At 37.0% G+C, this 23,255-nt stretch overlaps 1 protein-coding gene across 1 annotated transcript; it reads left to right on the top strand.

The window, feature by feature from the left end:
- Positions 1 to 4,314: 4,314 nt before the first annotated feature.
- On the top strand, positions 4,315 to 12,274 carry LOC124311857. Its single transcript, XM_046776227.1, has 4 exons — positions 4,315 to 4,806; positions 7,794 to 7,957; positions 11,694 to 11,853; positions 11,915 to 12,274. The coding sequence occupies exons 1-4, from the start codon at positions 4,377 to 4,379 to the stop codon at positions 12,073 to 12,075; spliced, it is 915 nt and encodes a 304-aa protein (XP_046632183.1). The 5' UTR covers positions 4,315 to 4,376; the 3' UTR covers positions 12,076 to 12,274.
- Positions 12,275 to 23,255: the final 10,981 nt, after the last annotated feature.

Here is a 23,255-nt window from a genome sequence, read left to right as displayed (position 1 = left end):
CCAGTTGTGTAGCTGGTGTAATTTGTAGATGGCTCCAAATTGCACGGTCATTGGGGGAAATTGGATGAGGGAAAAAGGTACCCCGGAAGGTTTGACAGGAGGTCAATAGGAATACGATGTGTGTGAGTGATGGGTCTGACTCAGCTGAGTCAGAGATAGATTAGATAGATTGATTAACTTGGTGGGGAAGCTGAGGTTGCGGAAAAGAGAAAGCCATGTGGGGGGAAAGGATCAATAGTTGGAAATACATTAGGCCTACATACAAATATTGCTATAAATATAGGCTACGCACATCGCATTTAAGTAAATTTGAACAATTGCACTTCTCGCAAATTTTGGTTTTCAATAATACATTTTTTAATTTATTGAGTAGAGAGGGCTCAAAGTTTCAAATTGCCGTAACCTGAAAAGTGCTACTAAAGTTTTACACTTGCACTTTTCAGGTTACGGCAATTTGACACTTTGCACATTTTACTCACAGAACCTTTTTTTAGTATTCATTACGCAGACTACCTTTCAATAAGATAATTTAAAATTTGGTGAATGTTTAAATCTGAATACTAACTTTTCATATTTCACAGAATACACAAGTCACTCGTAGCAAACGAAAAAAATACACAAGTTGCTGCGTTGCCACGATGACAACAAATGTCAAAAAAGATGTCGAACAGCCCTATACTAGTATACTACTGACTAGACTACTGCCTAGCCTCCTGAAACAAATTTAAGTAGTTTCGTAAGTAAGTTCATAAGTAGTGTTTGCCAGAATATTTAAGTAGGAAAAAATAATTAAGTAGGGGAGAGTGGGGCTAAAAGGCCTGGGGGCAGGTCGCTCTTTTCTAATAATCTAGCTCTGTATTTAATTTTAAAAATTTATCTTTTAACCATGTGTGAAATTTCAAGGATATATGACTAGCTGTTCTGAAGATAAAAAATAAAAACACTTTTTGACTTTTCTGATGTATGATTTTTTGGAAAGCTTTTTCAGATAATTTCTTTTGGAATAGTAATAAGAATATTTAATATTCTAGTGAAGTAGAGAATTTTATCCTTTATCGACTATATGTAAAGGCGTAAACAGAAAAACAAATGTAGTGGCTTAAAATTTATTTTGTGTAGACGACCTTGTTGGGGCTTTTTCTGCCTTTCACCGTAGGGCTAGTTGGCTTATGGAAATAACCAATTCCAATTGCAATTGCTGAGAATAAATGAATTTTTGAATTAGCTCAAATTACTTATGGATATTAAAAACTAACCAAGGGAGTCATATAAAAACCACCCTGAGATAATAAATCGTTGTCACTATGATTTATTTTATCAAATTCGAGATTTCAAATCAAACCCGTATCGGCTGTTCTCCCATTAGCATTGCAGGGAAAGCCAAAGGGCCCAGTTGTACGGGCATGTAGCGCCATTTTTTTTTTCGTTTTATAACTTTAGCAATGTTCGAATTGTAACTAATAAAATTTAAAAAAAATACGCTCAAGATAAAAAAAAAATTCTCTTTTTTTAAGACCAAAAGATATAAAAAAGGTATTGATGGAGGGAAATGGGAGAGAAAATAAAAACATGGTGCAAACCCTGACTACTCTCCTCTAATTGAAATAAATAAGTATTAACGTCCTTCGATTAAGTAGTTAAAATGAAGTAGTTTTCCGCTGCTTGTCTTTAGATCAAGCGCAAAATATTTAACCTAATTATTTTTAGGTATTCAGCCGCCTGAAACAGCTGACGGGCGATGCTTAGCGCTCAAATAGCAGACGGACCCGTGACTAGTGCATGGTGAGTGAGCATAGTGAGTTTAATTCAATTATTACTTATATCTTACTAATCAAGCTTTCATAAAACACAGTCATATTTTAATCTCTGTCCGTGTTATACAAATTTAAAAAAGAATAAAAAAATAGCTTAAGACATTGCTTTCTCTTTTCAGAAAAGAAAATAATAAGAATGGATAAATTACGCGAATAATTCTTATTTTCTAATATTTTTTAGCTTTCAATAATAAAAATTTGAAGTGTTTTCTTTAAATTATTTTATAAATCTTGAGACAATGCCATGTCTTCATATTGCAGAATGTCCTTGTCTAATAATTACTTAAATTTCAATAATATTCATAATTTTTGGTCAAAAGTAGATTATGGTTTCTTTAATTTGAACAATGAGACTAGTGAATAATTTCATAAAAAAATAAAATAAATAAATCTTGAGACAAAGCTATGTCTTATTATGCAGAATCGCTTGTCTACGAATAACATAAATTCCCATGAAACTAATTTTTTTTTTGTCAAATGAGGTCATCGTAACACTAATTTGAACAAAAAACTATGAAAAATTCAATCGTCTTATTAAAATAAATAAATCTTGAGACAAAGCTTTGTCTCTTGCTTTAAAAAGTTTAGACACAGCATTGTCTCAAGATCCGGAGGATACGCTGCAGCACCTACCTAAAGTTTTGGAACGCGCGCGCACGCGAGAGAGAACCTTATGGAGTTTGGCTTTTTTTCTAGGCGATCTGAAAAATCCAATTTTTGTTGGATCGCGATGAATTTTTTTAGCCGTAGTCATTATTGGTAGCAATAAGCTGATTTTTTTTCAGATTTTTTCTATTAAGGTGAGGGTAGGTTTACATTGGATCCCTAAACTTGGGAACACGCTATAGTACTCCATGCAAATTAGGGTTCTTTGAAGAGGTATAACTAATGGACAGGTAGAGCTAGGAAGACACGAAAAACTCTGTAATGAAGAGCTTTGCAAGCTCAAGTGAATTCGTCATTTTTGGCGACAACGCGTTGTCAGTGGAATGGGTGGGTGAAAGAAATAATCCTTCCTTTATTATTTAAGCCTAAGGAAAAAAATATTTCGAAAATCTTGAGGCATTGGTTTGTCTGTTGCAATTAACAAGTTAACACATAACACTCACAAGTCTCAAGTTCCCGAGGACATTGGAAAATTACTGAAAATGTAAATATGAGTAGAAAATCAGTAATTCGTAAAAAAAAATATTTCATGGATTATTACGTGATGATTCAATGACTTAGTTAAGTGTAATCATTGAAAAATACAGTTTTAAGGTTATAATGATTAACCTAAGATTTTTGTGGACTATAACTTAATAAATTTCTTTGAATTTCCAACGATATTTTAATGACTTTGTTAATTTCTTTATCATTGTAAAATCATCACCAGTGATATTTGATTGACATTCTTAAGATATTTTTGACTGTCCATTGATTTTTTAATGAATTTCATTAATCTGCAGTGATGGTCAATTCTTTATTTCCATACGGGAGATTCGACAGTTTTACCTGTTCCCTAGATTACGCTATTTTCTAACAATTTTTGACATCACCCCACTTTTCTTTGTCACGCCATCTAGTGGCCAATTTTGAAAAGGTAAGGGAAATGTCTTCTCCCGGCTGTTTGTTGGAAAATATATTAATTGCTGGGAGATTAGGGTGATGTCAAAAATCAATGGAAACTGGGGTAAAATTTTCTAAATTTTCAATCTGATATATCTCTGCAAATAAAGCTCAGATAAAAAAGCCAGGTGAAATTTCTGTAGAAGGGGGAAAAATCTTTGATTTAGAAAAAGTTTTTTTAACGGTCTGGTTAAATAACTGCTATAAAAAACGAAAAAAAAACTCGTTTTTTATGGCAGCTAGAAAATCGCGGATTTCACTATTCGGTTTTGGAAAATTCTGAAAAAAGTAAGTTATTCAGAAACTTGCTGTGATGCCTAGTTTTCGTTTCCAAAAATAGGAAAACTCCTAAAAACCCTTGATCCTTTCTCTTTGAGTTATGGACTCGTTGTTAAAAAAAAGTAGTAAAAAAAATTAGAGACTTTGTGCAATAAGTTCTGTAGCAATTTCTTCCTATATATTTGGTAACATTTTTTTATTTGAAATGTTTAAGTAATTTGAACTACTGAAAAATTAAGAAGATTTGAAAAAAAATAAAAAGGAGTAGTTTTTTTTTAAATAAGTAGGGGGGCTGATCTGGCTTAAGGTTTTTCTATTTGCTCCATTGATTTTTTGATGGGTAAGAAATATACTTAGGGCGATTTAGATAATTTTTTTTTTTTAAATAAAAGGAGGGACTAAGAAAAGGCCCCGCGCATTAGCTTTGTTTACATTATGATTCTCTGGTTGAAGTATACACGGCATTCGTATGCGGGTAAATACAAGACGACTCTTACAGTTTACTCACCTCAGGTATTTTACTAAATTTGTTTTCCTTAGTGGAAAGGAATTAATGCTCTTTTATGCCATTTAGTTATACCAGTTTTTCAGCAAGCTCAGCTGTGGCCACACGTATTTTTTGTACTCTTTCTCAAATATCATAACCCAAAATAGCCTTTTTAAAAAGTTTCCAGCATGTTGCCAACTTACACTCGGTGTCAGCGTACTTTGTTTCGAAATAGTATACGGAAATATCATACACTAACACAGCATCTGGTCCTCTTTGGAAGTCTGGTTTGCCTTTATTATTTATATTTTCCTGGTGGACTAAGTTTAGACTTGATGAAGCCAGTTTTGTCGATGAATGCTGCTATTGAAAACCAAGTTAATAAGAGTACCATTGGAAAAAGCAAAACGATAACTATTTCAACTACAATTACGACTAACATGTCGGCAACCGAACTAAAGTTCAAATCAACTTGCAGCATGGCTGCTGATCACAGAGGCTTTCATCAAAACGTCATAGGCTATTCCATTTACGGCGATTTTTCCGACTCAAATTTTTACGGACAGTATTTGAGTGTTTTTTCAGAAACTCTGAGGACAATCCCGATTAGATATCCAGGTAGATCTCTTATTTAAGGTTTTCATCCTCTGCTAGATAGTATCCAATGTTTAGTAAGACAACAATTTTTCAAAAGTTTTGGAATTTCTTCCTTAGCAATCTTGCTGACTGAAGAATTAATGGGGGAAAGTGGGAATAGTTGGAGTGGTTTTGGTTTGAGCCCCCACTTCTTTATTAGGACTACCCAAGATCTCGAATCCTCGCTACACAGAAAAAAACGCACCCTCACTTAGTCCACAGTTTTTCAAGTGTACCCGTTTCGTGAGCTTTTATTTGCCCCGACAGCACTTACAAAAGTGGGATATTATAACAATTTGGGTGCCTATTGGTAAAGTGATCACCTAGAAATTTTCTTTTATGATTCCCACGTAAGACATTCTGTCTTTTTTCGTCAATCACGTGACTCATAGGTGGGTTTTTAAGTGAGTAACCCTCTCTAATGACTAGACGAATATTATCAAGTCGAGAAAAAAATAGAAAAATAGTTGGGATGTGAAAGGGAATTGAACTCGAGAGAAAATAGTTCCGCTACAGATTTTTAAAAATTTTGAAGTTATGTTATACATCTATCTCTTAGTTTAAAAATAAAGAAAAATGAAGAAAAATGATAAAGAGTAAGTGGTCAAATATATTTTATCATTTTCATGAGAATTAAGCATTTATAAACTATTAAATCGTCAGTGACTGTCGAACTGTTTATTTTTAAAAATCGTAGTCGCAAATGTGAAAGTAAAAAAAAATTGATTTGCTGAAAATCAGAAAAATACGCATACGTCTACGTCTTACCTTGAAACGAGGCATTCTAAAATGCTAAAAAGGCAGTTTTTCCGAATTTCCACAAGTTTTACTTTTTCTTTCAGTGTGGAAAGTAAATCATTTTCCATAGCCTACAGCCTTTTTTACTAAAAAAAGACTCATTACAAAAAAAGACTAATTTTTCTGACCAGCCACTAAATGGTTTTGGACAGAAAAATTGATGTCCGAGTTTCTGTGCAGGATAATGTACAACTCTCTGTAGTCAGGCGACGAGAAAAGAAAATGAAAATCTTCGAATATTCAACTGCCAAGATCTACAAACTCTTAACTACCGAGTCCCACACTCACAATTGAAATATAGAGTTAAAGATATAGATATAGATAGTAGAATATAGATTTATTCTTATGAATGTACGGAAGGTTTTTAGTTACCCCTTTTGGTTTAGAATCTAAGGTAGGCCAAAAGGCATTTATTCCCGATAAGGATCTTCTGACTTGTTCATTTTTATACCAACTGGTTTGTTTGTGGCGCAATGGCGCCAAAGGTAAGAAAAGGGGGAAAAATCTGGCAATGGCGAGGCTGCAGACGACAGAAATGGCAGATTCAGAGGGTAGAATCGAGGAGTCAGACAGAAAATCAGTCGGCGTTCATGTTTCCGAAATCTTCTAGCAATAAAGCTGTTTCAATGTTTTGACAAATACGTCTTCTGGTTTCCGTATCGGCAGTAATACTCGACAATTATTAAAAGCTCGAATAAAAATTGCATTCATTTATTGTTGGACAAGGATAATACTTTGGTGGTTTTCATTTCCTAATCTTCTAGTGCAAGCTCCCATTAAGTTTAATACATTTTAATGCGATCCCGGATGATTAAAAATTCTCCATTCACGGACGAATGATTGCGACAACATTTGTTAAGAGCGGACCCTTTTGACGGCCACCGTTTTGACAGTTGCACTTCTGCCTCTTATCCCATATTGATATTTTTTGGTGAACCCACATCTGCTCTCGATTCTTATATGAAACAAAACACGTTCAGATATTAAAAAATATTGCGTCAACTGTGGTTAACTAGTAAGAGGGTTGGTGTTTATATGATTCGTCAGCAGCTTAGGAAGTGATTGCCTTATTCGATAGAACTTCTTTGATGGCTGAAGCGAAAACGGCCTTCCTGGGCCCTGTTTGTGCAAAACCCCTAATTTAACTGTGAATCAGACCATCAGCAGACCAAGATTATAACAACCGTGCCATCGCTGGCGCTGGCCGGGACTATGGCGCCAAAGGTAAAAAAAGAGGGGTAAAATCTGGCAACGGCGAGGGTGCAGACGACCAGACTGGCTGACTTCAGACGGAAGAATCGAGGATTTAGACAGAAAATCGGGCAGCTTAATAACGAAATGGAAAGATCCAATGGTGGTGTATCACACACGTAATTAAATCTTTCATTTGAAATAGTTTTCACCTGTAGAAAAACATATCTTTGTAAACTACATTGCACAGTGAATTGAAATGGATAAAGGTTTTGTTTGAAAATTGTGTGATTATATTGCGCATTCAATCTTTCAACGTTGGGTTAAGTTTATTGGCTCGTCCATCTTATTAAGCCGTGAAACCAATTTCTGGGGCTGGGGTGGCGGGATTGAATATCCACGACACCAAAGACGTGCTAACATGCGTTCAAATTTCAAACTACATAGTTTTATATGCTTTTTTTATAAAGTGGTTCGAGATTGACATCTTGGATGGGTATTTTGTCACCTTTGGTACAGCCACAACCCTAAAGCATCGGCAATTTAGAGGTGTTTTCCGTTGAGAAGTCAAGGAAGGGAAGAAACAGGTGGGAATAAAGGGGTTGGTCTCCCTTTTATCACTCTCGTTTGTATTTCTATTTGTACCCCTTACTTACAAAGAAAATAAAAACATGCCAAGCCTCCAGAAAAAGGGGGATATTTTTTACGCTGATTAACTTTTTTTCATGCTCGAGTCGGAAATCGCTTATTAATATAGCAGAAATATGCTACCATTAGTAATACTCACTAGGTAATAGAACCTACGTAAAAGAAGCAATATTTAGTTGTGAAAAAAATTGTGTTAGCTAAAGCGCAAATTAACTGAATGAGTGAATGGTACAAGAAAAGTAGAGCCCGTTTGATTCAATGCATAAATTTGGCAATATAAAAAATGTTCCAATGTATTAAAAGAATTTGTATTATTTTTATTTATTCATAAGGATGGGTTGTAAGGATTTATCACAATATAACCATGGAAAACGTGGAAAGTTGGACAATACTCAACAATATCCTTGATTTGGGCCACCATATTGACCTCTGCAATGCGACACAAATAATCAAGAACCGAGAATTATCCGATATTTTCGCTATGACCTGGCGTTGGGTAATATTGTACATTTATTTTTACCATATCTGCACTTCGTTATAATTCAAATTATATGAGAACCTATACCTATTCTATTAGGTCTTTACTGTCGCCTGGTTTTATTTCTGTTGCAACTGTATACATTTTGGAACTTTGAAGTCTTATAATAGTGAACAGTTTCCAAGAAATTATTCGGTTTTGGTTACCAGTTTAAACAAAGGCTTCAATTGTGAATTAAAACTAAAATAAATTTCCATACCGCTACTAGATGGCACCACAGTATAATTTTAACCACAATAACAAATTGTTGTAAAAAAAGGAGCCGTCAAATTCATTCATGGGAAACTTAACAAAACCATACTCTGCGTACCGAAAGTATCCGTACAGCTGAGAGGATCAGTAGGGAAAACGCGTCTTTCAAAACGCTCCCATTTATTGAATTCTCTGTGGAATTCAATAAAAAAATTTACATGTGATTCTTTTTGGGAATTTTTCAACAACGCGATATGTGGTTTTTATCGCTTTGCGTAAGTATCCGTACGGCCGAGAGGCCTAGTAGGTATTGGGCTTACTTGGGAGGCCATTTATTCGGTAACTATGTAATATTATGGGTTGGGAAAGTTCTGAAAACAAAGAGCTGCATTAGCTCTATGTGTTGTCATAAGATCACATTTTTTAAGTTTCATATATAGCAATGAAATTGAATATGAAAACACGAATTAAAAGTTTTCCGTTTATTTCTGGAAAGTGAAGTTTACTTGAGCATAAATGAATGAATTTGTTAAGTATTGAGTTTATAACGATCTTTTTTGCATGCGCTTAGGGGAAACAGGGGAAAAATAGCTAGCTGGGTAAGTTGGAAATAAGAAAAAATTATAAGAATTATTTTGCCTCAAATTCGTATGATCGTTATCTCCGTTATGTTTTTGGGGAAAGCTAAAGTTAAACTAAGCACAACTTATTTCCCACTTTGAGTTGCACCCATTTCACTCTAATAACTTTAAACAGCTCTATGGATCTCAATGCTGTTTGGGCAGTTATTTACGTGACGTGGAACTTCTAATTACCCAAATAAAAATATATTTTTTAATGCACGGGAACACGACAAACGAACGCGTTTTTCGTAAAAAATGGATGGAGCTCCACACTCAAATTACGGGGATCACTGACTTTCCAAGCTGACAATCAGAAGCGCTGCGCCCCAAGCAGTCAGTAACATCAACACAGCGGCTAACTGTTTAGGAAAATGTCGCGTGTAGATTCCGCTGCCTACAATATTGCTAAACTTTAACCGCGAAACGTAAAAAATACGTTTCACTTACAGACCCTGTTGTTCACGTAGAAGTCTGAAATCTTTTATCTAGTGATATCTCCAGTTCTGAGTTCTTTCACTGTTACTTTCAATACACGGAAAAAATTGCGCACGAAAGCTTTTTAAAGGACTCAGCTACACACTCCAGATTACTGGGTTCGCCGAATTTTCCCAGCTGATAGTTCGACTTTACAAAGGGGAAATAGGCATCGACAGTAGCGTATCTTGTGTAAGAATGCACCAACAAAGCGGGAATCTATTTCACTTAAGAACAACGTCTTTGGTTACGTGTCACACTGTTTTTACTTTCCCCTCAAAATGTACAGAGTTATTTACACGGCTTTGTTCTAACAAGCTCAATGCTCATAACCAGGAAGGTCTATCCATTACGTGACAACTTCATTGAAACGATATTTTAATCAAAAATATCTTTGATTGAGTCATGTTGGCATTAAAAAGTCCCTTTTGTTTATTTTACTTTCATTTTGTGTGAAAATGTGTTTTTAGTTTTATTTTTTAAAGAAATTAGAAGTTTACCTGAATAAATAAACGTATTTTTATCCCTCGGTAGTTATTAGACGTTTTAAACTGTATGAAAAATTCTGTGGTAAACCAAAAAAGAAGTTCAGTTTAACCTCAAACTCTCTTTAGCTTTATGTTCTCGTGCTTGATGTTTGAGATAACCTGTCTTCTAACAATCAATTAGAAATCCAAACGCCTTGTAAGGAAACTTAAATTGGTTTTGCACTGTATTAATAATTTAATATAGTGCCCAGAAGTAATGTTTTTTTTCAAACTAGGTACAATACCCACCATGCTATTAAGATTAACTTCCTCTTTTTGCGTGCTTTCTTATGGCGCTACGTGTCTCAATACAACTCGATTATTTTTTGCAAGAACTAGGGATTAAATTTTTTATCTTATTGTTCAGAGCTGGAAAAAGAAGATCCACAAATCATAGACACTTGATATTTTCGTTGGATTAACCTCCACGTCCTGACGACGATAGAATAAGTGCACACGCGTTTTCCTCCATAAGCGCAATCTCAAAATCAACTTTTTTTTAATACGAAATAAATACTAATAATGGCGCTAAAACACTTTTCTTTTTTCCAAAAAATTTGGCGTCATTTATTTAAAGGAATCATTAATTAATTTATTTAAAAATGATATTTTTGAAGGCCCTTCTCATTCCTTGAAGTTAACTCATTCCAAAATGAGGGGTGAAAATCGTAACTTCTCTTAACGCCACTAAAGGCACTGGCTTGCTCACTATAAGATAAGGAAAATGCAAATAATTTAAATGCGGGATTTCTAAATACAAAATATGACCAATTAATGGAAAATAGAAATCTGCTATTTATTAGTAAGAATTAACAAAGAATTCTTAAATTTTCGCAGTTCCGCCATCGAGTATTTTGCGTTGTAATTATATCATAGTACGCACACAAGTGCCCCTAGCGAGGGCACCTAATTTTAAGGCGTGAAATTTATTTTATAAATTATTTTATGTGTTTCAATATTTTTTATAGATGCTGTGCAATTTTTAATATACATCTTTTAATTTTTAAAATTGTTTATTTCAAATATTACGTAAACAAAATTCAATTAAACCTACCAACCCGTTCACTTGATAACTGAACTTCACCCTACTTTAGTCAGTCTTAAAGAAATTTAGCGATAGAGAATTAACTTGGTCGAAGTTTGAACCATAAATCTCTCATTTACTCTCTTTTTTTTGGTCGCAATAGGAAAACTAAGCATAAGCATGTTCTCAAAATACTTTTTAAGCATTAAAAATAGTTATTACGCATGAAAATACGTTTATTAAGATTTTAGAACGAGAAATTTATGATATGTAATTAAAAATACCTGTTTTCTAAACACACTTAATTTCATTTTTTTAACATACTCAATATTTTTTAAGGATGTTACACTTCTAAGAAACATGAAATTTCATTAATCAGTAATCAGTGCTTTTAATTCTTTCTAACCTGATAACGTGTTGAGTAATCTTTAAGTAATGAAAAGGGGTTTTTTAAGAATCCTAGCTGTTGTGCATTTCCGCTTACTTAATATTGGATGGAAGCTTTCGTGCTGCAATAAGTAGTTATTATATTACAGCAGAAGTTTTCTCAATATTCCAAAAGGTTTCGACCCCTTCCTTCTGAAAAACATAATACGTATGCTGAAAAGGCTATGGCCAGATTATAGTTTTTGTATGCAGTTTGTATAAAGCATTTTCGATGCAAAACGGTTTAGTCCTATTCTTTTATCTGCAGAACTAAGTCTAATTACCAAAAATGTTAATGGGAAATTTTTTGTGTTGTGCTATGTTTTGAATATTTTGTTTCATTTAAGAAAGCGTGTGTGCAAAAAATCATTATTTTAACATTTTAATTCACCATACGTCTTTTATATGTAAAATATTTTCAATTCCAGTTGCCCTTGTTGGATGATATGGTGGATAGCTTCATGTCAAGGGATACTGACAGCCTTATAATTCATCGTGAAGTTGATGCCGTTCATGAATGGCTTGCGAGCAACACAACCTTTCACATAATGAGAGATCATCCCTATCATGATTGGTTTTTTATTGGATGTGGGTACTTTTGAACGAAGCTTGCATTCTTTCGTTATACATTAAAAAATTGTATTTCAAGGTTGTTGGGGAGTGAAAATTCACCAAGAACGCTCTGCAATTGTTGCCGCAGCCAAGAAAATGTTCTACGAAAACCACTTGCACCAATACAATTATGATCAAACATTGCTGATTAGATACTACCAATCAATAGCTGTCAAAAGCATGGTATGTATAAAATAATATACTTTCTAAAAGAGGGGTTTGCTAACACTACACGATTAGTAAAAACCAAACGGTTATCTTTACCCAAAATGGACTCAAACATAAAATGTGCACATAGCCTAGTTCGTAAGACCTTATACAGATTGTTTGTCCCATTGGTGTTTCAAAGTAATACATTAACAGGATAAACATTCTTGGCACTAATTTAAGGGTGGATTAGCACTCATTTTTGGGTGTTAATGCTTAAATTTATCCCCTTTTTCAACTGTTAATGAATTTTCAAGGTTTCTGGTGGCTGTGTTAAAAATCGAATAAAGTGTGTTTTATATAATCTGTCCTAAATAATAGAGCATTACACTGACATTCAAATATATTACATTAAGAAAAGCTGAAAATATAAAGTTATGAAAAATTTTTAAAAGACTGTATTGTTATAAAGATTAGGGGAGAGTGGGAATAGTTGACGCTTTTTTAGTTTTTCAGCCCTTAATTCTTTATTTTTCAATATTTTTCATCCGAACTAGGCTTAAAAAAGAGAAAAACATTTGATATCAAAAGCTTATTTTTCTTTTATGACAAATATCTTGGTCCAAAAGCGATTTGAAAATGAAGGGGGGTTGATTGAGTCGAGGGTAAATTTCTCACATAAGTAGGGTAGAATGGCCAATATTATTCTTGTGGGCTAAAAGAACAACTGACGATGGCCTCATCAACTAAATTGGCTGACACTTTTTTCCTCCTATATCTAACCCAGTAAGACAATTTGGACAATTTGACCCTAAAAAATTTATCTTTGTTATTATTGCGTTTTCAAGCAATAATTTGGCAATCAAAATAAATAAAATTTGTTTCTGAAAAAGGAAAGAATTTGCTTTTAGAAACTTATTTTTAATAAATTTTAAGTTAACTAGGGAATTCCACAAAGGATTGAAGAAAGAATTCCAACAGAAAAACGAAATGGACGACACGATTAAAGGGTAAAAACTACTTTATTTGTTGTTCCAATACTACTTGGACTATTTCGGGTTTTTTTAAAGATGCGCTTTAGTAAAGACCAAACCTGACCGAAAGCTTCAGCGAAACCGCTGCTGTTTGAAAAACGAAACCTGTGATACTTACTTAAATATATAGCTTTCTCTGTAAGTTTTGAAAATATACGTCCTCCATATCAACTTAAATCATTATTTTCTCTGAAACTAAAGTTTTATTTAATTTGGTAAGTTTCGATGTATCGAAACTAACAAAATTATAAAATGTTTTGCCCCCACAGAAGCGAAAATTTTGTGAAAAAGGCACAAGTTTTGTTCTTGTGTTACCGAAAGTGTTTGCTATTTTTAGAGTTTTGCTAGTTTCAAAGCGAATATTGGAGTAAGTTCAAGAGTAAAACGTACATAGATGTTTCAACTCCTTTATCGGGTGAGTAGGGTTGGGACTGAAGCGGCTCTTCCGCTTTGGTATAACACCGCTAGGGTGCTGACCGTGACGCAAGGCGACGTCCTTTATACTCTTTGGATGCCAAATACCAAAGTCGTCTCTGGTTATCTCACCCGTCATCAAACTTCAAAGTTGGGTGAGATCAACAGAGCCGACTTTGGGATTTGAGAACTGACTCTCAGTTCTTCAAATCAGATCTTTACCCATAAAACCATCTTATATTTCCTTCTGTGCACATTCGACGACTATTTAAAATGTACAGTCTTCTGCATGAAAATTAAGACAGCGATTTTTATGTCCTAAATCACCCAGCGGATGGTCAGATAATTACAAGAATTATAAGTCATTGTTTATGGAAATAATAAAAAAAAATTCATCCGACCAAATCGAATTTCTTCCAAGGGCAAGAAAATTATATTTTTGAATAAGAAAAAATGCCTCTTTGAATGTTGTTGTTAAAAGGTGAGACATAGCCTTGGATGCTTACAATTTGTAACTTTAAGTAATTGTTATTCCATTTAAATATTCAACTCAGGACTCATTGCTAGGCTACGTCAAAAGTGTCTGAACAAACCAGTGCATAATTTAGATTGCAGTCACTGCCAAATGTAATTCCCTCATCGTATAAGCGTTATAGGAAAATGGAATAGAATTTCTCCGTGGATTCTAGAAAAAGTATCCAGACCTCTTGACAGTCAATCTATCATCTACATTTCTTTTTTTCGATTTTATGGTATGAATTCAATTATTTTCAATGAAATTTTATTCTGTTTCAGAATTCATTAGAAAAATGTGTTATGCTTTATCAGAGCAATCAAGAATTGAAATCATGTAGTTTTTCATTTTTAATGTTAAATGTAATGTTTTTACTGGTCATTTTGGTCCATAAGACTAGCACTGGCTAACATACCCTTACATAGAGAGAAACATTCCTTACCAGCGGGGCATCTTGTTTTTTTAATTTTAATTTTTAAGTTTTCAAATAGAATTCAAGGTCTTTCTCCAAGTTTGGTGCAACCAAAACCCATTTCCATTCGTACACTTTTTTTATAGACAATGTCAATGCTTTTGGAATGTGTTTGCACTAAACTGGGAGAAAGACCTATCCAAGATGGCAACCGCGAACCACTCTATAGGTAGGTTGGATCACCGATTTTTCGATATCGGTTAGATTTGCAAGAAAATGTTTAAAAAAAATTGTTCCATTCGTATTAAAATGATAATGCGCATTTTTTAAAATCTCGGTGCAATATGATGAATGGTTTAGGAATGAAAAATAAAATACATTTTTCGACTTAAAATTCAATCGTTCTATCTTGAATTTAGAATAAACTATTTTGGATTTCCCGATTACTTTTGAATGACTATCAATACGAAAGATATATTATAAATTATCTCCTTTTAAAGAATGTTTAGTTCGTTTTTGTTATCTAAAATAGTTTGAATAAGTGATATTCAATAATTTACAAAACCGCTTTGTTTTGGGAACGCATTTGCCCTAAAACGGTGGGCTATAGAGGATACCGGATCTATCTTGGACAACACACCAATTTAGATAGTGGTTAAATTACAATTAATTTTAAAAATAAAATACGCAAATACAAACAGTCTTGGCTGAAAGTATCGTTACGTGTAGCTAAAAACCAGCCTTTCTGCTGTGCATTGGTGAATTGTATTAACCTATGGTAGGGGTTGAGCTACCTTGTTTGCTCACAATTTCTTTATTCTTCTTTTAAATTTTTTTAAATTCCTTTCTCTCACAATATTTGGCAAAATTGTCCAAGGTGACCAAGTTCGATCTCCCCTATTTCACGTAGATAAAGTTTCCTATGACGCAAATAAAAATATTTGTGTTCACCGAAAAAATGAGAGTGGAAGCTAAAAGAAAAAAAGGGAGCTAATCACTTTCTTTCCCCTTCACTGTGTTTTTTATTAATTTTTATTTTTTTAGGGGGGGGGGGGGGGGGTATGAATGTAGGTACAATTATACACTGTGTATTACGAATTGGTGTTATACGGCAATTTTCCCCGTTTGGTTTTATGGCATTTTTAACAACAAAGTGGGGGTTAAATGGTGTTATAGTTTTATGCTGTTTATACAAATATACTGAAAATCACGAGTTTTTTTTTAATTAATTTTTGACGAAAATCTAGCTTTATGGTTTTTTTTAATTTTAATGATTTATTATATCGATCTTTCAGACTGCTCACGACAGCTACAGCTGTGAAAAAACCGAATACCAGAGCAAACCATTCCCGACCCCGAGAAAAAATGGTTGGTTTGTCGGTTGGCAAGGTCACCCAGATGCAGCTCTAAGAAGTCCATGTCCGGAAAAATGTCGACCAAAAAATCTTACTGGATCAGCATCACTAGCGGATTGGAAGTTTTGTTGATCTGCTATCTTCTTCAAGACCCTTTTCTGGCAACAAAACCCATTTGGGAGAAACATGTCCTGAAATCACAGGCAAAATTCGTTTTTTTGGTTCGTGAAATAACATTTTTATCCTAAAATAATGGATTCAAATCATTGTTGAAAAAGTCGCCAATTTTGTAAAAAAAATAAACGGTTGTTGCACGAAAAATGGATTAAGCTGAATATACATGATGTTCCGTCTAATGGAACCAATAGAATTATCATGAAACCTGAATTTTCTAGGGAGCCTTTATATTCGATCCAGATGAAAATTTGAGTTTAGGATGATGAAAGAGCAAATGAATAATAATTGTTGGGACTTTTTGTGGTTCCTAAAAATAGAAAATGGTGCAAAGTGAAAGTGCCGACCCTGCGTCAGGATGAGCTGAAGAATAAATTTGTAAAAAAAGAGTACCTTTGATTCATAGGGAACACTCACAAAAACAAAATGAGTGTGGTTCACCAAACTCGTACAAACTGATGAAGTGACAGTTAGACCTGATTAAGGGAAACAAGAATTAGGATCATAAAGATACAACAAATATGAGTGGGCATTACCCGAAATGAGAAGTATTTGACACAATTCATGATGTAGGGTACAGGGAGGAAAATTATCGTCTGGACAAAGAAGTCATGTTAATTGAGATATGGATTTAGCACAAATTTACATAATACAACAAATAATTTGTTATGCCAGAGGAAGTGAAAGACAAAGAGATTAATTTCTCTCCAAAATCTGGAGGGTTTCACACTCAGAAATATGAAATACAGTACCCACCAAACTATTAGGTACACCCCCCTATTTAAAGAATGATTTACAATAAAACCAACTCAGAGAACCCTTCCCTATACCCTAAAGTTTTCCACTTCAAAATTTGTACTTTTTACTACACACTTGCACTGTCGCCCCCATAGGCATTAGAAATTTCGACAAATTTTGAAGTGGAAAACTTTAGGGTATAGGGAAGGGTTCTCTGAGTTGGTTTTATTGTAAATCATTCTTTAAATTCGTATAGAGTGAAGAATTCTGCATCTTTTGGCACAAAGAAAAAGATTTTAGCTTGATTTTTTGTATTTTTTGTAAATTTTTGAAAACGCCGTATTTAACACGGCGCATATGGGGGGAAAACGGGTGTACCTAATAAACTGAACGATACCGTAGCGCCGTGGGGGTTAATCCTACGACAACTTCATGTGTAGAAAAAATGTAGATCATCATTAGATCTACTCAGGGCCAAAAGGAAAAAAATCTAGCCCAAGCGGTTCAAGAGTTATTGCATTTTTTCTAAACACGTAGTGCCATAAGAATGCACTGAAAATAGGGGGGTGTACCTAATAGTTTGGTGGGTACTGTATCTAAAAAAAGAAATGTAACGTTTAGAGCTCCTGCAAGAGGGCCACACAATAGAGCAGACGAATGAGGCTAAAGAAGGGCAAATGAAAAATGGGTGGAAAAACGGCTCAAACAGGCCAACTGAAAAGGAATAAGTTTCAGCGATCCACATTGTTAGATATAACTTATACATGCCCTTATATAGAATTGTGTTTACAGCAGCGATAAAGTACTCAATTTTGTTACTCTATCTAGGACCACTTTGAACTAAATTAATTTTCGTGTTAAATTTTCATTGTACTTAAGTTAAGAATCTTTTTAATGTAATTTCTAATGATGCAAACCAAATATTGATTTTAGTCCTACTAGCACGTGCAGCCCAAAGGATTGGAATGTTTTTTTTTCGTAAGCAAGGGGGTACGAATTAAAAGACACAGGAGAGTGAAAAAGAGGGACCGACGTATTTTCCCCCATGAATTCTTCCCTTCCAAACAAGAAAATGTCTTTGTTATAAGCGCAAAAAGCGCTTTGAAAATGAAGGGGGAGTTGTTGTTGAGTCACTCGTCAAATAACTCGTGTAAAAGGGGGAGGATGGCCAATTTTATTTTGAAGGGCTATAGTAACACCTGACGAGGGCGTTGTTGGAAAGTCCAAGATTTCCAAACTTTCAATTTTCGGGCCCACTGGATTTATTGGGAATCGATCCGACAACGTCTGAACCGGAGTAAGGAAATCGGAGAAGAAGGGAGGAGATAGACCGAAACGATTAACATTCCCGATTTTGCTGGTGTACAGCGCACGTGTGCCGACGCTCTACACTTTACGTTTTCAGAGTCGTTTTCCAAATTTCTTGTTTTTTCTTGTGTTTACCGTGCGGACGTATAGCAGGCAACTATCGTCCCGTCGCCTAAACCCGAATTGTGTTCCCGTTTCCCCCGAGCAAAAATACATTTCAATTTAGGTTAAATTACGACTTTGGAAGTTTCATTCCGGTGTGTGAGAAGCAAACAGGCGTTGAATGAACTCAATTTTACGAAAAATTTGTTCTTCTACCTCGAACCCAGAAAGACAATTTGCCCCGCCAAAAAATTATTTATTTTTTATTCTCATACTACTAAGGCTATTTCAGTAATTCTTTTTTAAGATGCGCATTAGTAAATAACATAACAGGTAATTTTTTAAATGCGATCCCTCGGTCGTAAGAGGTTGAAAATCATTGGGTGCCAACTTACACACTACCCTACTTTCCCCGCTCTACCCCACTTAGAAAAAATTCTTCCATAAATTGGATAATTTTCTTATATTTGTGAAATAAAAAAAATTACTCTCCCCCTGTGTTCACAGGAGGGAAGGACGAAGATATGGTGCAGTGGATGCACCGATATGAAAGGATAGGAAGATACAACCGCTGGGGAGATGATGCCCTACGGGACCACGTAAAGATATCACTTTCTGGAGCTGCGCTTAAGTGGAACCTGAAAAGGCGCGGCGGGACAACTGGCTAACGAATGGCAGTACAAAGCAGGACCACCAGTTATTCCAGGAGTGAGGACCCAGATCCTGACGCCGTTCCGCCCAGTCAATCAAGATGAGTACAACGAGGAAAAACTTTGGGCTCGGAAGCAGGGAGCCAAGGAACCGACAACGGAGTACTTCCACGATGTACTGGGCCTCTGTTGAAGAGTCAATCCACGGATCGTGGAGGCTGACAAGCTGAGGTGCCTATGGAGAGGATTGAAACCGAGTGTCATCGAGAAACTCTGGATCAGTAAGTCTAAAACTTGCGAAGAATTCCTGAAAGAAGTAAAAAAACTCTAGTAGCTCACGTCGCGGAGTGAGAAGTGGGCTCTAGGTGTGCTGGGGAAAACAACGTTAACGACAAAGGAAGATCGGTTGGATCGGCTGAAACAGATGATGGAAGGTTTGCTTGAAGCGGTAGCAGTGAAAAAACTGGAAAATTCACCTCAGCAGGGGTGGAAGACCGGCGACGCCCAAGGAGGATCGGTCTGGCAGGGACAAGGTAGACGCCTCGTCAATCTGAGATGGACAGTGGACGGGAGGCAGGTGTTTGGCAAGTTCGGGACGGAAGGCCATTTCATGAGGGAGTGCCCGAGGTCCCATCGGGAGCAGCAGATGGACTACGGGTGGACCCCGGATGGCCAAATCGTGTGCTACGGCTGCGGTGGAGATGGACATACTCAACGGTTCTGCCCTGGAGGACGACAACCCGGACCCCATCCCAGCAGCGACAGAGCGGTGCCAGTAAACAACTGATTAGTTTGGTCGGTACGGAGGAAAGGAACAGCGAGGAGAAGGTATGGCTAGTACTGAAAATTGACTGGAAACGGTTGGTGGTGCAAGATGTCTTGTGTGGAGGAAGGCGTATACCGGCCGTGATCGAAACGGGGCCAGCGGTATCCGTGTTTTCCCCAGAGATAGTAGAAGAACTTAAGTTAACAGTAAAACTATGGCGTGCGAATCGCCTAGTTTCAGTGGACGGGAAGGAAATCATTCCAGGAGGAGCGGCCCAATTGTTGATTTTGGATTGAGATACCGGAGTAGAGGAAGAGGCTTTTGTGCGCACTTGTACTGAATGGAGATATAGACCTGCTGTTAGGAAAGGATCTATTGGAAAAACTAGAAACAAGACCGAGCGCGCACTGCCGGAAATATTCATCGCGATGCCCATCAGGGCAATAACGGAAGAGAGAAAGGAAAGTGACCAAAAACTAAGGATTCAGACCGGTGCTGGGTATCGGCAAGATCCCTAAAGGTAGTCGCGATCAGACCCCCTGGAGCTGACGAAATATGGGTAATGCCTAGTGGTCGAGCCGTCAGAGAAACTACTGGCCTCGAAATGCCTCTCGACTGGGAAGACGTTGTTGAAAACCGTAGGGATACTGAAAAAAATAGCAATCACCAATCTATCGGAGCAGCAACAGTGGCTGAAGGCCAGAATGGTGATAGGGGAGACCCACGAAATAGACAAGATAGCGGATGGGGAATCACCGGAAGAAATTATCGCAAGAGTTATGGTAGAGGAAGAAGATAACAGTCCCAGAGGGAAGACATCGACAAAAAAATCTTCGAAGGGCTGAGTACGAGTCAGCGGAAGAAAATTTTGCAAAATCTCCTGGAATACGATTACCGGTTCGCGCGAAAGGGAGAACAATTAGGAAAATGTAATGCGACAGATAACACACCATCAAGATAGGGGACCCAAAAACCATTTGAAAAGTGCCGAACACCAGAGCATTGAAAGAACGAGTAATAGTTGAGAAACAGTGTAGGGAGATGGAAGAGGTCGGGGTTATTGAACCGTCGAACAGCCCGTGGGGAGCGGGTGTGCTGCTAGTGCAAAAAAAGGACGGGACCTGGAGATTCTGCTTGGATTACAGGGGACTAAACGCGGTGACCAAAAAAGACGTGTACCTATTACCTCGCATTGAGGAGACGTTGGCTCTTCTCGAACGGGTTGCATTCTTATCGATCATCGATTTAGAATCCTGGTACTGGAAGGTCCCCAATAAGGAAGCGGATCAGCTCAAAACGGAGTTTGTGACAGCGGATGGCCTGTACCAATTTAAGGTTATGGCCATGGGACTATGTTCAGCCGCCAGAACATTCCAAAGGATGATGGATGAAGTGCTGAGTGGCCTTAAATGGACTACCTGTCTTGTCTACTTAGACGATATAATCGCATAATCGCGGACATTCGAGGAACACGTTGATGGGTTTAATATGGTATTGGACCGGCTGTGGGGTGCAAATTTAAACGTAAAATTAGACAAATGTGAATTTGCTCGGCCCTTGCTGAAGGCGCTGGGACACATCGTCGCCAAACACTGTGCCTCACCGCAGTTATTGACTCCCGCGGCCAACGCTAGAGGAGAGAAACGCAAAACAACTTAAAGCTCTGCAAGCATTCCTTGGATTTTTATCTTACTACAGGAGATTTGTCAGTGGGTTTGGCCAAGCACCTATTACGGCTAAGCCACTCCATGACTTGGTTGGGGCGAAAGGGCCTATCCAATGGGAAGAAGACGCCGGAAAGTGTTTTCAGACTCTAAAGAAGGAGCTAGAGGAGACCACTCGGTTGTCCCACCCAGATAATTCAAAGCCGTTTGAGATCCACCCCGATGCTTGCGACTACAGGATTGGGACAGCATTGGTCGAGAAAAACGTGGAGGGGGAAAGACTAATTGCTTTCGCTAGCCGCCTGCTGACAAAAGCTGAACGTAACTTTTCGATTACCGCTAAGGAGTGTCTGGCGCTTGTGTGGGCTTTGAAAAAAATTCCACAGGTACATCTGGGAAGCAGAGGTAAAGATGGCGACCGACAATCGCGCTCTTTAATGGTTGATCACCAAGAATTACCTGTCGTGTCCCTTGGTGCGATTGGCGCTTTCCGACCAGCCTCAAATCGTTTACAAGATTGGTCTGCTGCACGAGGACAAAGATCAGCTGTCTCTTTACCCTGTAACCACCAAAGGGGAGGAGGACGACGAGGAAGATTTATTTCCGGTCTTCTCTGCAGCCTTGGAAACAGAGCGTCGCCTGACAAGAGAGCACATGCAGCTTGGAAAGTGAAAGGGTGGGGCACAGAGAAACTTTGTTGTATCCAACGGATTACTGCAGGTACGCAAGTTAGGTGACCAAGGTATGCGCCTATGTGTCCTACCAGAACAGCGGAAGGAGATACTGGATTCTTGCCATGGGGACAAATGGGAAGCACACCTTGGATTGACACGGACATTAACCGGAGAAACTTCTGGACGCGGATGGTGCAGCACGTGATGAACGGCATGTACACTCTGTCAAACCAGGAAAAGACCCCCTAAAGAACCAAAAGGATTAATGGAATTTATTCGGGTGGAACGACCATTTCAGAAAGTGGGAATTGATGTGTTGGACCCGTTTACTGTAACTACTGGCGGTAATGTGAAAATTATATTCGCAGTGGACTATCAGACGAAATGGGCGGAGACCCGGGTTATGCGAACAACATCGACATGAGAGGCGGCTAAATTTTCGTCGAGGACATCGGACTATGCCTTGGCGCCCCGGAGAGTTTAGTTACTGACTGTGGCAAGTGTTTTATTGCGGATTTCACCAAAGATATAATGTGAATTATGGAGGTTGACAACAGGATCACGACGCCGTATCACCCGTAGGCTAATCGGCTGGTGGAGTGGCTATATACCATACGCTTGCGGACATGCTGTTGATATAGGCCTACATCAACAGCAACCACACCAACTGGGACGAGATTCTACCGTACGTTACGTTCGCCTACAACTCCAGCAGGCAGGAGTTTACGGGAAGGAACCCGTTCTATCGCACCTATGGACGAGAGGCAAGGTTCCCAGTGAATGTGACTATAGGGGCAGAAACTTCAATCAATTCTTCAATCGGATCTGATGACCGAATTGCAGTGGCCATAAATTTGGAGACGGCAAGAAGGGAGGTAAGGGCGCGTTTGGAGCAGGTACAAGAACGACAAAAGGAGCTCTACGACTCAAAGCACAGAACGGCCGTAGAATTCAACCCTAGAGACGAGGTACTCGTGTATTGTTGTGTATTGTTACGGTTGATCGTTTAAGAATAATATTGATTTAGAAAATTTTTTTACTGCGGGTAATACTGGACATCTTTTTTGGGGTAATAAAAAACTGTAAGAGCAGTAGGCTATAAAAATATTCAAAAATTTTTTTGTAAACAAACAAAGAATATTTAGTAAAGAAACATTATCTTTATTTTATTTGTGATTCAATACTTGAAACTTTGTTGTACCTCCTCTTTTTATATTTTCAGCGCTGTGTTGTCCATTCTACCCCCACCTTGCATTAAATACCAAATTTTGATAAAATATTATCATTATTATTTTTTTCACATATTATATTACTTTAATAACCAAAGTTACTATTAAGAATTTTATTTTCAATAGTTTTGCAATAGCATTAGAGTTATAACCATGTCTTTTATCACCAACCTCTCTGTCCAGTTTTCCCATCTGAA

This window comes from Daphnia pulicaria, chromosome 1, assembly GCF_021234035.1.
Source record: "Daphnia pulicaria isolate SC F1-1A chromosome 1, SC_F0-13Bv2, whole genome shotgun sequence".
NCBI classification, from domain to species: domain Eukaryota; kingdom Metazoa; phylum Arthropoda; class Branchiopoda; order Diplostraca; family Daphniidae; genus Daphnia; species Daphnia pulicaria.
Note: the sequence above shows the minus strand (reverse complement) of the source record. Positions and strands in the feature narration are given on the sequence as shown.